The sequence below is a fragment of the Xiphophorus couchianus genome, chromosome 13, assembly GCF_001444195.1.
Source record: "Xiphophorus couchianus chromosome 13, X_couchianus-1.0, whole genome shotgun sequence".
In the NCBI taxonomy this organism is placed as follows: Eukaryota; Metazoa; Chordata; class Actinopteri; order Cyprinodontiformes; family Poeciliidae; genus Xiphophorus; species Xiphophorus couchianus.
This window is the reverse complement of record NC_040240.1, coordinates 1,889,327-1,903,174: the sequence shown is the minus strand read 5'-3', so window position 1 is coordinate 1,903,174 and position 13,848 is coordinate 1,889,327. Positions and strand designations below refer to the sequence as shown.

The following is a 13,848-nucleotide window of genomic DNA, read 5'->3' as shown; positions in this document are numbered from 1 at the left end:
AATCAAGTCCAAAGCTGCAGCAGCTGCTGCAGCAACAAACCAGGCACTCTGCACATTTACCTTCACATCATGCAAATGGGATGAAAGTGAGAGAAAAATGTTTATAAAAAAATAAGTCTTTTAAAAATATCCAAATATTGGGCTTTAGATCAGCCGCGCAGCGTGTTTGTAAAAACCTTCCGGAGCCGATTAACAAAAACACGCAGGAGAGAAAAATCAGCCAGCAGAGATTCTACTGCAGCAGGACGGATGAAGACTTCCTCACCAAACCAAACAAGTTCCAGCAGCTTTTAAATCAATATAACCATCCAACATTCTGTTTTTTGTTTTTTTGTTGTTTGTTTGTTTGTTTCATTTCGCAGTTAGCATGAGATAAAGAACCACAGCAGAACCCAAACAAAGCCGTGATATGCTTCAGGTCCTCCAGCATGACAGACAAAAAAAAAAAAAGGAAATTTGGCGTCAGGCCACGAGAACACACAAAACTTGTGAATTTAGGAGAACTCCCAATTTTTCTTTTTTTTTTCTTCTTCTTCTTTTTTTTAATGCAGGTTCTAAAGTTCTAACTTTCAACAAAAGCACATTTCAACAGCTCTGCAGAAAGCACTCACCCCGGGATCATATAGCAGCTGCCTTTAAAGTAAACAGTGAATGGAGAACATTACTCTGGGGAGCAAATCTGAAAGAGTCCGAACTTCTCCGGACTGTTTGTGTTCTGCAAAGCAACAACAACAACAACAACAAAAAACCGCAACACCGGAACAAACGCGGCATGCGGCGACACCACGCTCAGATTAATCACTCCGAAAAAAATAATCATCAATCATCTGGAAGTTTTTCACCGCAGCAGAAAAAAACGTCGACAAAGACGTGCAGCTCCGCTGAGATCGGAGCGCAGATACCGAGGCGCGCAAAGCAAAGCGGCGCAGCCTGCAGCGCCTAATATCTCCGCGCTCCAATGGGCAGAATATGACACTCTGAAACAATAAAAGACTCGCAGACACTTCAGCACCAGACCCCAGAGCTCTGCTGCCAGCAGGGGCCCCGAGTCAAGCTCTGCAGCGCAGCCCAAACCCGGAACCCGAAGAAAAGCTCCGGCTGCGCGTCAACGATTCCAACGTCCAACCTGAAACCCCAAAACTGATAGAGATCAATCACTCTGTTGTTTCATATGGAGCAGGAAAGAAGAGACAAAGGGAATTACGTTAGTTATGAATGTAACCTATTCTTTTATTTGTGCTTTTTTTAGGATTAAAACATTTTTTCTTTTTTTTTCTTTTTATAAGCGACAAACACGGTAATAAGAAGAAGACCACAACAGTATCACAACCATGAAAAATTGTTTTAGAGGCGACAATTAAAAGACAGTCATTCCAAATAGGAGCCTATTAGATCAGAAGGCAGAATTTCTTTTGTTAAACAAACGGGATTTTTTTTCTTCTTTTTTTTTACAGCGTTCCTCCTTTTCTAAAACAAAACAAAGTCAAATTACAAAGATGATCTTTTTTTTCTTTTTTCTTTTTACTAATTGTACAAAAACAAGAAGAAAAAAGAATCGTGAACGTCTGTGTTTTGTTTTGCTTTCTTTTTTTAAAACCGGCGATCACGTTTCCATGGCAAAAAAAAAGCTTCACTGCGGAAAATTTTCCACAAAACGAGACATTTACGCACAAAGTCGTAACGCCGAAAAGCGCAATTCTTCAATTGGAAAAATAATGCCCGCTAATTTTATTTTATTTTATTTTACTACAAATGAAATTCCTCCAGCGACGCCAACAGTTGCTGAAATAACCAAAAAAATCTATTTGGAAAAAGAAAAAGAAGTCTAAATAATAATTAAAACAACCTAAAGGACCAAACATCTCGTTTAAAGGGACATTTTCTGCAGTGACGGAGGATTTGAGTCTCTCCTTCATTCCGACCTCAGCAGGCCTCCCAGAATATACAGCACAATACTGACTTCATATGGAACAGATTCTTTGGTCTATAAAAAGCGCGTCAGCAGTTTTTAAAACCAGGTAATGAATGAATGGAGAAGAACGTTCAGAGGCCACTGTGAACATTCAGCTTTAAGAAGAACATTCAGCTTTTAAAAAAATAATAATCATCACTTTTCCCCGCTTTTATTCTAACCAGCATGGCAAATTATTATTATTATTATTATTATTATTATTATTATTATTATTATTATTATTATGAAACAATCTTTAATAAAACAAAACTAATTTAAATACTCATTCTAATATTAAAAAAAAAAAACTTGCCTCCTCCAACAAGACAAGGAAAAAACGTGAGCAAAGCTGCGCTCTCGTCATTCTCTCCGCTTCTTATCTCAGATCACATTGCACGTCACTGACTGACATTATTATACAGAAGACAAACCCCGGACACTTAGAACACACATTATGTACACAGAAATTAAAACTGCAGGAGGAGATGGGGCACAGCAACAACGAGAAGAACATGGAGACGAAGAAACCATAGTAATAATAGTAATAATAATAATAATTATAATAATAATATTTAAAATAAAAAAAATACCTGGAAATGTCAGTGCTGCTTTCTGTGAGTTTCTCAGTGCTGCTCTTTTTTTGTTTTGCAGTCTCTCTTCTTTTTTCTATAATAGGTAGTAGTTTATAATAATTTGTCATTTTTTACATCTTAAATGTTCAGTGTTAAAAACGATCACGTTAGTGTTCCAATCATTTTGAGATTATCACTCCTTCATGGATGGATGGATGAACTGATGAATGGATGGATGAAGTTCAGGGGAGGGGGGGGAGGGGGGAGTTAGTGTATGAGCGGGTTAGAAGTTGACCCCTGGTTCTGATGTGTGAAATAGTCAGACAAACCCCCGGAAAGTCCCGAGGAGAAGGCGGGTAGAGAGCCGGACAAAGCCGGCCTAAGAGCGTCACATGGCAGCGAGGAAGAGGACGGAGCCTGCGGGGAATTGGAAGCCGAAGCCCGGGCAGCCTGCAACGAGCCGCCGCCTCCGGCGCCGGTCTGTGAGCTCATGGTCGGGTGTGGGACATGGGGGAAAAAATAACTCGTCTGTCCGGCCAACAAGTTCACCGAGCACGGGTTTAAAGAATAAGTGGCCCCGGAGCAAGGCACAGAGAGGCCGCAGGGCACTGCCGAGGCCGCCAGGGCCGCCGCCGTCAGGTGGTGCGTCGCGTAGGGGAGGTCCCCACCGACCAGCCGGTCCATGCTGAGCCCGTTGGACGACGGGAACGTTGAGTGGTTGTTGCTCATGTTCTGCGTGAGCATGCTGCTGTAGGACATCGGGTGGCCCGGGTATCCCGACGAGGTCCCGTTGTAGCCGAGGGCACTGGCGGCCCGCGGGTGGTGAAGGGAGAGGAAGGGGGACATCGGCCAGTATAAGGAGCCGGCCCGGTCCATGAAGGTCAGCCCGGAGGTCAGCCGGGCACCGCGCTTGAAAGCCAGCTTGGCCCGTGACGTGGTGGAGCGCCGGCGGAGCTTCCCAGTGGTTCCACCGATGAAGACGTCGTCGCTGCTGGGGTCCAGCATCCAGTAGTTCCCCTTCCCGGGGTCATCGTAGTGCCGAGGCACCTTGACAAAGCACTTATTGAGGCTGAGGTTGTGTCTGATGGAGTTCTGCCAGCCCTGCTTGTTCTCCCGGTAATACGGAAAGTTTTTCATGATGAACTCATAAATGCCGTTGAGAGTTAGCCGCTTCTCCGGACTCTGCCTGATAGCCATCATTATTAGAGCGTTGTAGCTGAAAGGAGGTTTTTCGTACTTGCCACTTTTCTTCTCTCCGTCCTTCTCTCCCTCTTTCCCGTCCTTCTTCTCCTCCTGCTTCTCCTCCGGGCAGCTCTCCGGGTTCAGCGACTCACTTTTCGGGTCCGCTTTGACGTCCGGCTGCGAGGCCGGGAGAGGCGCCTTCTGCTCGGCATCATCCGGACCAACAGCCCGGTGCTGGTTCTGGCTCTGGTTCTGGTGGTGGTGGTGGTGGTGGTGACTGTTGTTGTTGTCGCTTTGCACGGCCTCCGGCACCAAACTGTTTATACTGAACGACGATTTGGGAATCATCTTCACCTCTTTGCGCTCTCCCATGTCCAACATCACCGAGCAGTGAGGGGGGAACCGGCGGCGAGCAGAGGCGGGCGGCGAACACAGCTGGGTTTCAGTCCTCCCGGTCTCCACCAGCGAACCAGGACGGGAAGGAAGGAAGGGGGGATTAGAAAGGAAGAAAGAAAGTATAGCCCAACAAACTATTTCATGTTCGGTTTGGGGAGAAAAGGGGAAACACACACAACACACATGTACACACACATCGATAGGAGACAGATAGCTGCAATTAATTAGGGAGCCGCAGCCACTAAAGCAAGTGAAAAACATTGGTTGGACCTTCCCAGTCCTCAGCCAACCAGGGGAACATTAGTATTAAACATTAAGGCGTCCACTGAGCGCTCAGCCAATCACGAGGCGCGGAGAAACACGCACATCCGCCAATAACTGGCACGCTGCAAAAAATGCCAAGCAGCTCCAGGACTTTGCTCTCGGCTGGAGGAGAATGGATGAAACAACCCGAAAATCTGCTGCATGAAAGTGGTTGTTTGTTTAGCGATGATTATATACGTTTGTTTGTTTATTTATTTATTTTTTTTATTTATTTTTTTTTTTTCTTGTTGCATATTTTCCACACTTGCTTATGAGAAGATGGACATTTTACACCTCCGACAAATAAGCGCAATCGTGTCCCGCTATGAGCCTGAACTTTTCTGACACCTTGAAGAAAAGCGACACTGGCAGGACGATGGGAAACTTTTTGCAGCGCCCCATCAACACTGATCACCCCCCCCCCCCCCCCCCGCCCTGCCTCCACCTAAACCGGAGCTGGAAGTGCGCACCGTGCATGCGTCAACCCAAATCCTCGCCGCTCCTCACATTTACACTCCTTCGATTCAAATATTTGCCCCTTAGGCGTCTGCAAAACTGTTTACATCCCATCTCTGAGGGGAAAATAAACAGAGAGGGAGTCCGGAGGGCACGGACACGGACACGGTCAGGACACGCAGAGGGGGCTGGTGGTGGTGGGGTGGAGAGGGAGTCGCAGCAGACAGAAACACGAAGTGTGTTTCAGAAAAAAAAGAAAGAAAAAAAAACGTGCATCCTGTAAAACGAGCGTGAAATATGCAGCGGGGAGGCGGAAAGAGTTGCATATCAGTCGGCTGTTTCACTCCTACCTTCCTCCTGCTGGAGGACAGTTTCACCAAACAAACAGAAGTGGAGGAGAAACAGGCTCTGCTCATTTAGAAACGGAGATAATGAAGACGCGCCGAGGGTTGTTGAAATTAAACCGACAAAACAGAGGCATGACTATAAAGAGATGTGACACATTCTGTCAGTCTGATTTTTTTTAAAATTATTGTTATTATTATTTATTTTTTATCTTCAAGCGGGATTTGGTTCACGCTTTACAGGCCGGGATCACATTAGCGCGTCATCGCATCACACAGGCCGCAAAGTGAGTCAAACTGCTCCGAAATGTTTCACAATAATTCCACAACAAGCCGAGCGGTTCCTGCCAGGAACCTCACAGCTGGTTCGGAGCATCACCGCGCTCCGTGTCAAAGGGAAGAAATGGGTCAGAGAAGCGGAGCGTTTTAGCGCACAGACACCATGTTCCTGCCATAAGGGCCAGCCTCACTCACAGCTTACCCAAATAGAAACACACCAAGCTCCTCCTCGCGGAACTCTTCTCATCGTCTCTGTTGCAGAACATCATTCAAAGTTTAAAATCTCACAAACAGCAGCTCTGCGGAGCCGCGGAACAGCTGGGCGACGCTGTTAAAGAGGCTGACGGCCATCCAGTGTTTGATTCATCTGAGGTTACTGTCACAAACCCATAGAGGAACACGTCTAAAAGAAAACTGCACAGAGGATTTTGTTTTTAAATAATAGTTTTATTTCGTGCATTTATGAAAACATATCTCAATTTTAACAAGACGGTGAAGCTTCGAAACAGCTTCGAAACAGGCCACCAGTGTGAACCTGAAACACATTGGAATAATATATATATATATATATATATATATATATATATATATATATATATATATATATATATATATATATACTGTATATAAACCTAGAAATGTTTTTTAACATTTGTTTCTTTATTTTGACATTGTCACGTGACATATTTTGTGGTCAGTTCACCGTCTTACCATCTCAATAACTGATGTTTATTGTGTGTTTGTGTGTTTTGTTTTTGTTTTGTTTTGTTTTCTTTTATTTTTTCCTCACAAGGCAAATCATTGGTCTGGTTTATTGCGCTGCTTCAGCGGCTGCGCAGAAGAAACATCATAATTCTTCAATGTTTTTTCTCTCTTTTTTTAATGCATGAAAAGCCACGCGTAAATTTTCTTTGTGAATGTTTGCAATTATTATTATTATTATTATTATTATTATTATTATTATTATTATTATTATTATTGAATATAATTCCGTGGGGGTTTCTGTCCCTTTGTGTTGCTTCCTGGTGGCCGAGGACGGGTCGCTCCGTCTGGATGCTGAGCTGCAGGATCCTGTTGGTCCGCCAGGCTGGATCCTGCAGGAGGCGGAGGAGGGGCTGCATTCACAAACACGGCCAAAAATATTCAAAAAGAACTGTTGTCTGCACCTAATATCAGTTTGGATTGTTTTCTGAATTTTATTCCACATCCTCCTATCTCTACTGCAACAACACTGTGTAATATCTGACAATAAAGATCAAATATTAAGAGAATCTATAACAAGTTCAAGGATTTGAACTAAACAAAACCATGGTTCATTTATTGAGTTTCCCCCTCTGAAGCCTGTGAGCTGGCTGCATGTGGAGGGAACATTTAGACCCCAACGTGTTCAGATGGACAGAGGAGAAGGCAGGACTGATTCACAGTAAAAGGTCCAATCAAATCCAGGAGGGAATAAAAATGCTTGAAATCAAAACCTGTCCATCTCAAACAAACTCTCAATCATTTTTTTTACTGATTCACACAAAAACAAATCTATACCTCATCAGGTTGGTTGGTGGAGTTTGGATCAAAGCAACCTGCCTGATTCATTCAAAGACTCTCCTGGATCTGGATCTGGATTTGGACCTGAATCGGTTCCTTTCTGGTTCTGTTGGTTTAAAGTGACGTTTATTTTTATTTCATTTTCTGTTAAATATAAGATTTTGGATTATCACACTATACCAGACATAATTTACTCTTCATCTTTTCCATATATTTTTAGTTATGTTTACATTTTCAATTCAACAAAAAAATAACAACACAAATTTCCTCAAAAATTTATTTCTTCAAGATATGAAAACTACAGTTTTGTTAAAAACCAAGAGGAGACACACCTACGCGCAATTTTAGATCTATTTGTATATTAAATATGATCTGTTTTTGCCTCATGCTGACAAGAGATTGTGATTAAAAGTTGGGTCGTAGTAAATCATGTTCAACTTTTCAGCCCGATGCAACAAATCTGAATGAAAACAATTTAAATGACATAAACAGGGCATCATCACTGATTAATGCAAAATGTCAGATTTGATCCTTTGACGTTCCTGAAGGAGGTTGCTGACACTCAGAGAGTTCCTTTAAAAAAGATCCCAGGTCCAATTATGTTCATCACAACTACTAATAGAAACTAATATAAAATTCACCTTTGACCTCCAAGGGAATTCTGATCTAAAACAAAGACAAAGCTTAGATTTACTCTCCTCATTAAACCTGTACAGGTGAAGCTCCATGTTTTGGTGGAAGTTGTGCTTGTGATGGATGTGAGGCAGCATGTTTTCACCATCTGCTGTTTTCCCCTGAAACACAGATGTTTGCTTTAGCAGGAACATGTCTGAAGTTTGTGGCTAATTGTCACTGGTCAGCTCAAAACAGGATTTTTCCCCCCACCACTCCTCCAGTTAGAAATGGAGAAGAAAAGCACAAAGTAAAACATCCAACCTGACAAAGCCGAGAGGGATCCCTGTGGTTTCTAAGGAGTCAGTGGACTGAGAGCTTCCTCTGGCTGCTCTTACAGATTGCAGCTGGTTTCCAGCCTGAATGCAGATATTTTGTTGGACTTACAGGTTTAGAAAATCCATATTTAAAAATGTTTTTTCACATTATAATTGAGCCACTTAAACTGCTGAAAGCACTTTTTAAAAATCAGACCTTGAGAATTTTAGAAGAAATTCTAGGATTTTATGTATTTTCTCCATTAGTTGTCACAAACGTTTTCAGGTGGCTTCATGTTAATAATGACAGAGTGAGGGATGTGTTGTGTGCTTTTGTGCGCCTAGTTTTGGACTTGAATCATTTTTGAAACTTATGAAAATCTGATCGGCTACATATAAAAACTCAAAGCTAACATAGGGTGGTTCTTCCTTTTTATGTGTCGATTATATTTCTAGAATTTGATTAAGATTTGAATCCACAATGTCGTGATGCTGCCTTTTACTTTTGACGAGAAGTTCAGAACTTAGATCTTGGAATGACTTCATAGGAGTGTCTTCATATTCCAGCTGCATGCCAGAAAACCGCAGGGAGCAGTCTGTTGTTGTGATGAGCGAGCAGCCCAACTCCAGTTCACTGAACAAGCCGATAAAAACGTGTTTCTGTCTGTATTCATCCAGTAGCAGAACATGTTCAGCACAGAGGCTCTGCTGTAACTCAACTGGTAACCGAGACAAACGAACAGTTCACCACTGCAGCTTTCTCTATCTGCATTTCCATTAACCTTATGATTGCGCAATTTGACAAGGTTTTGGCGCCAGGATGAGGAGGGGGGTTTTTTCTGGCCAAAACTGGCAATGAAAACACTTTTTCCGCATCACACGAGTCACGTAATCAACAACTGGATGTTGCCTCTGGCGGAAATGAAGAAGAAGACAACAGGAAGTAGTGTTGGGAGATTGTGGCTTTTTTAATGACTTATTACGTGAACAAACTTTTTCATGTGTGATTTTAATTGCGCTTCGTATTTAACAGAAACACGGTAATTGTGAAATTATGTATTTTCAGCGTTAGCGGAAAATAGACAAGAGTTTTGCACACAAAGCTACTGTGGCTTTTCACACATAGCAGTCATGTTGGATTACTATTATACAAAGAGCACTGTTCTGAAAACTGCTTAACTAACAGTTTGCAGAGTGTGGTTAATGAACAGGATAGTGTTCAGTCAGGGTGTGTGTGGGGGGGGTGCGTGTGTGTGTGTGTGTGTGTGTGTGTGTGTGTGTGTGTGTGTGTGTGTGTGTGTGTGTGTGTGTGTGTGTGTGTGCGCGTTGGCTGGGACTGGTTCTTATGGCCAGTGGTCAGTGGCTGGTCTCAACATGGTCTCATGTTAATTTAACTCACATGACCTAACAGTAACATCTGCTCACAGGGGCCTTCTGTAGTCCCTTTGACCTTTGACCTGCCCTTTCAAAGAAAATCCAGTAACATTTGAGTCATACCTGAAATATGGTTCACTAAAATATGGAAAAGTTAATAAAGTTGATCTGGATCCTAATAATAATATCAGGAATTATATTAATTATTACAGCACTGTGGCTTCATCGTTTAAGAAACAATAAAACAAATTAACTTAAATAAAATTAAGATAAAAATAATATAAACAAACTTGTTGATTTACTAATACAATAAATATAAATATAAAATATGTACAATACAATAATGATGAGATCTGTCATTTTCAGCAGAATTTTATGAATCAAGGAATTTTTTTTGGAGTTCCTTACTATTTTTACCATCAGGGGAACTGTTTGGTTCTAAGAGGAGTTCAGACCCTTTAGTGTCTGAAGGGGCCGGATGCTGTAAGTTTTCATAAGAGGCCCCCAGGAAATGTTTCTGACTCATATCAACTCTGGGGCTCCTGGGACCTGAAGGACTTTTTTCTTAAATGACACGAGCCTGATTTGCATGAAAATTTCATATAGTTTTTTTGCGTATTATAATTTCGTTTTTTATTATTTTTATTTTTACTTCATTTGTTTTGAGATTTTACTTATTTAAATATATTTATCCATCTTGCAAAAATCCTGTTTAATTTGTGTTTTTTGTGTTGTGACGAAACGGGAGATGATGAACTGGGTATAAACCGAAGCAAAAACATACAGATGTAAATTCATATCAGTTTCACTCTGCAGTTCGTCTTTTTTCTGAGGACAGCAGCAGTGGAGGAACAGCGCTGACCTCTGAATAAACGGACCAACTGTTCAGAGTTTCACCTTCTCAGGTTTTGTCTTCAAAGTTTCTTTTCGATTCTGACATCATATTTTTACAACAAATGAGTTTTTCTTTTACAATATCTGCGCTCAAACTGACGTTCTGTTGTTTTAACAAAATACTTGGTTTTTTGTAGAATTGAAAAAGAAGCATTTTCAAAAATAATTCATTTGCTTAAAGTGGATTTCTCTGAATACATTCGCAACATTTTGGTTTGAGTCACTTTTATTATAATTTCTCAGACGGGTTGCATTTGTGAGGTATATCTGTAATGCCGCAATGTTTATTTCAAAATTAATTTTAATTTTGACAACGTTAAAAAAAATAGAATTAAATTCATCCTGGTGACGTGGACAGGGGGAATGTTTGTGGATTCGTTTTCTGCTTAACTACGAAATAAGCTAAACAAATCAATAAACAAATAAAATCACACAAGAAAACGCAAACGGTTCATGTCTAAAACGGCGTTTTAGCGCACCTGAAAACTTTTTGAACAATAAGCAAAAACTTTCCTTTTAATGGCCAGACGGAACCGCAGATCCAACTGGGATCAGATTCAATCTGTTGTATACAGCCGAGGGGAAGATCGACTGGATTTTGCTTATATTAAATGGCTCAAATGATGTTTTAGCTTAGTTTGAGCTGAAACATCATTTTGAAGCCGAACAAATTTAAAACCTGTAAATCCATAAAGCCTAAACGAAAGCGACGTTTCCGTTCAGTAAATCTGTGGCATCAGCATGAATTTGTATTTATTTGTTTTCCTTTAACAACAGTAATAATAACAATCCATTTTAATTATAAAGATTACTTTATTTCAGTAAAATATAAAGGCACCAAACCCAAACATCTAATGCCGTCAAATTCAGCCGGGGTTTTGTTAACAGTTATTTCTGAGAAGGAAACACAAAAGAGACAAGATTCCCTCCGCAGCAGATTTAGTTGACCTTTTTGAGGAGGTTCGTGCTTTAAGACTTTGATTTTTTTTTAAAACAAAAAAAAAACATTAAAAACCAGACATAAAACGTCTTGAAGGATTCTCCATCATTCGGCTCAGATGGGATCTGAATTGCACTGCAGTATTTCCAAAAAAAAAATTATTTTTATTTTATTTTATTTTTTTAAACTTATTCTAGAAGGTTTCGAAAGTTGTTTGTCTGTTGTTGACCAAATCAATACAAGTAGAAAGATTGAGTGGAAACGGGAGAACTAGCTGCGGTGTTTCTGTTAAAAACAAGCAGGAGAATCATTAGCTTTGTTGGCGCTGCAGGTTTAATGCTCCAATCAATGCCAAGCACTGCAAATAAATGCGTGAACCGCGCTGCCTCCCGGCTGGATGCCGCAGGTTCAAAGCTCGGACGCAGAGCGGGGAGCCGGGAGGGTAATTAATGGATCAACAGCGACACCATGCGGCCATAAAAGAAACAACACAGATCCGCTTCACTTACCTGGATCGCAGCCTCCTCCTGTGGTGATTTAGTTAAAAATCTTTGTGGTAAACACTCTGAGTAAAATAAAATCACGATTTTAACTGAATACAGAGAGACAACGGAAGAGCTTTAGGACAAAATACATGAAAAATATCTAAAGATCTTCCTTCTTGGTTGCAGACAGATATTCAGCTGCAACATGTTCGCTTTAGTTGTTTTCTTCCAAATCTGAATATTCACTGTGTGATTACTTAGGGAGCAAAAATTGAGACGAAAAAAAAATAGAAGCACTGAAATATAAACAAAATCCGCCCTTAGTTCAAATGTCTGCATGTGTATCCTGACCTGTGGGGAGACTGACAGAGTATGGATCACGTTTCTTTTAAAAAAAGTATAGAAATATTCCAAAATTGCTATAACGAAGATGAAAGATATATGCAGTTAGTTACATTTGTGGGAGATTTCTTCTGTTTTTATTTATTGAATTTTTTAAAATCTCCTTTAAATGTTTCAGATCAACAATTCAATTTTAATATTCCATTAAAAATAACCTGAGTACATACAAAAAAGGAGTTTTCAAATTATGATTGTATTTATTATTAGAAAACTCTATCCAAACCAGCCTGGCCCTGTGTGGAAAAGTAACTGTCTCCAGTTTTAACTGCTGAATGAACTTTTTCAGAAAGTTGAGCCAAACTTATGAAATCTAAATTACTCCAAGAACTTGTTGATAATAAATTCTGGAGCTGACAAAAAAAAAAAAAAAAAACAGGTCAACTTCTAAATCTACAGACCTGTTGCCTGAGTTAAGGTCAGAGGTCATAATTTAACAATAAGAAGGAGAAACTGTCCAGATTGGCTTCCAGGAAATCTCCATGGGAAGGTTTCCAGGCCGGAACCACTGCTGACCTGAGAGAACATAACAGCTTGTCTCACATTTACCAAAAAAACATCTTGATGATCTGCAAGATGTTTGGTAAAATATAGACTTGCAAGACAGAAGTGCAATTTTTTGGAAAGTTTGTATCATGTTACATCTTACCTATAAGTAACACAGCATTTCAGGAACAGAACTTCATGATCACAGTCAAACAGCCTGAGGGTCTGGCCTACTCTATGCATCCTCAGGATCTGGACGAGCTGCCATGATTGATGGAATCATGACGGTTGCTCTCTACCAGAAAGTCGTGCAGGAGATTTCCTCGCCTCTAGTTCAGGAAGTTTTAGTCACAGTGATCCAAAGCACAGCAGCACGGCCACATCCAAATGACTCAGAAATGAAATTAAATGAAGTTTTTTAGTGGCCTAGCCAAAGGTACTGATTGAAATCCAGCGTAGCATTACTGTGAAGCTCTCATTTCATTTCTGCAAAAGAGAAGGAGGCCAAAGTTCCTCAGAGGTGATGATAAAGACTCGTTACCATTTATCATAAACTCTTGGTTGTTGCTGGCAAATGTGGTACAACTAGATAATATACTTAAAGGGTTTCTTTTTGCTATAATAAATGAAATCATAAATTATTACCAGCTATGATCCTGAACATTTAAGTGGAACAAAAAAGCAAAAATGCAAGAAATGTGTGAGGGGCAAACACTGACAGCACTGTAAACTGATGCATTTAGTTTAATGAAACTGAAACCTGACATTTAAAGTCTAGAGAGACATAAGGCCTTTCTCCTCTGTGTAACGTCAAATCCTGTTGAACTTTTTTCATTTTAGGTCAGCTAGGACTGCCAAAATTACTCCTAATTTGTAAAAAAAAAAAAAAAAGTGAAATTTATTATTATTATTGTTGTTGTTGTTGTTGTTGTTGTTGTTGTTGTGACCTTGTAACAGCCTTACATGTCAAAAGCTGTAGAAGTTTGCTCACATACAACATGTGTAAAAGAGACCAAATAGCAATTTAGATTGAAAATGGACGACTTTCTGTGGAGTTTGGACAACTGATTCAAAGGACATTTTTGTTAAATTATGCAGAAATAAAAATTGTTTGATGAAATGTGGCTTTGAAAAATGAGCCCCCATATTTTGTCTCTCATAAAAGACTAAATAACACAAATTATCAATGTTATCTTTGTATAAATTTCCAACTGAATTCCACAAGCCCTGCATAAGCTAATAAATGAAGAGAAACGTCTGTTTTGGCTCAGGACCAGTTGATCCTCCTCACAGTTAGAGGGCGTTGTGGGGAAACT

General features: G+C 40.4%; 1 protein-coding gene across 1 annotated transcript; it reads right to left on the bottom strand.

The window, feature by feature from the left end:
• Nucleotides 1-320: 320 nt before the first annotated feature.
• On the bottom strand, nucleotides 321-4,450 carry foxg1a (forkhead box G1a). The gene has a single exon (XM_028035174.1). It carries the CDS (start codon nucleotides 4,360-4,362, stop codon nucleotides 2,791-2,793), a length of 1,572 nt encoding a protein of 523 aa, XP_027890975.1. The 5' UTR covers nucleotides 4,363-4,450; the 3' UTR covers nucleotides 321-2,790.
• Between the last annotated feature and the right edge of the window lie 9,398 nt (nucleotides 4,451-13,848).

Bases quoted from the DNA above. Each gene is read 5' to 3' on its own strand.
- foxg1a (XM_028035174.1), bottom strand. From the start codon at position 4,362: ATGTTTTTCACTTGCTTTAGTGGCTGCGGCTCCCTAATTAATTGCAGC.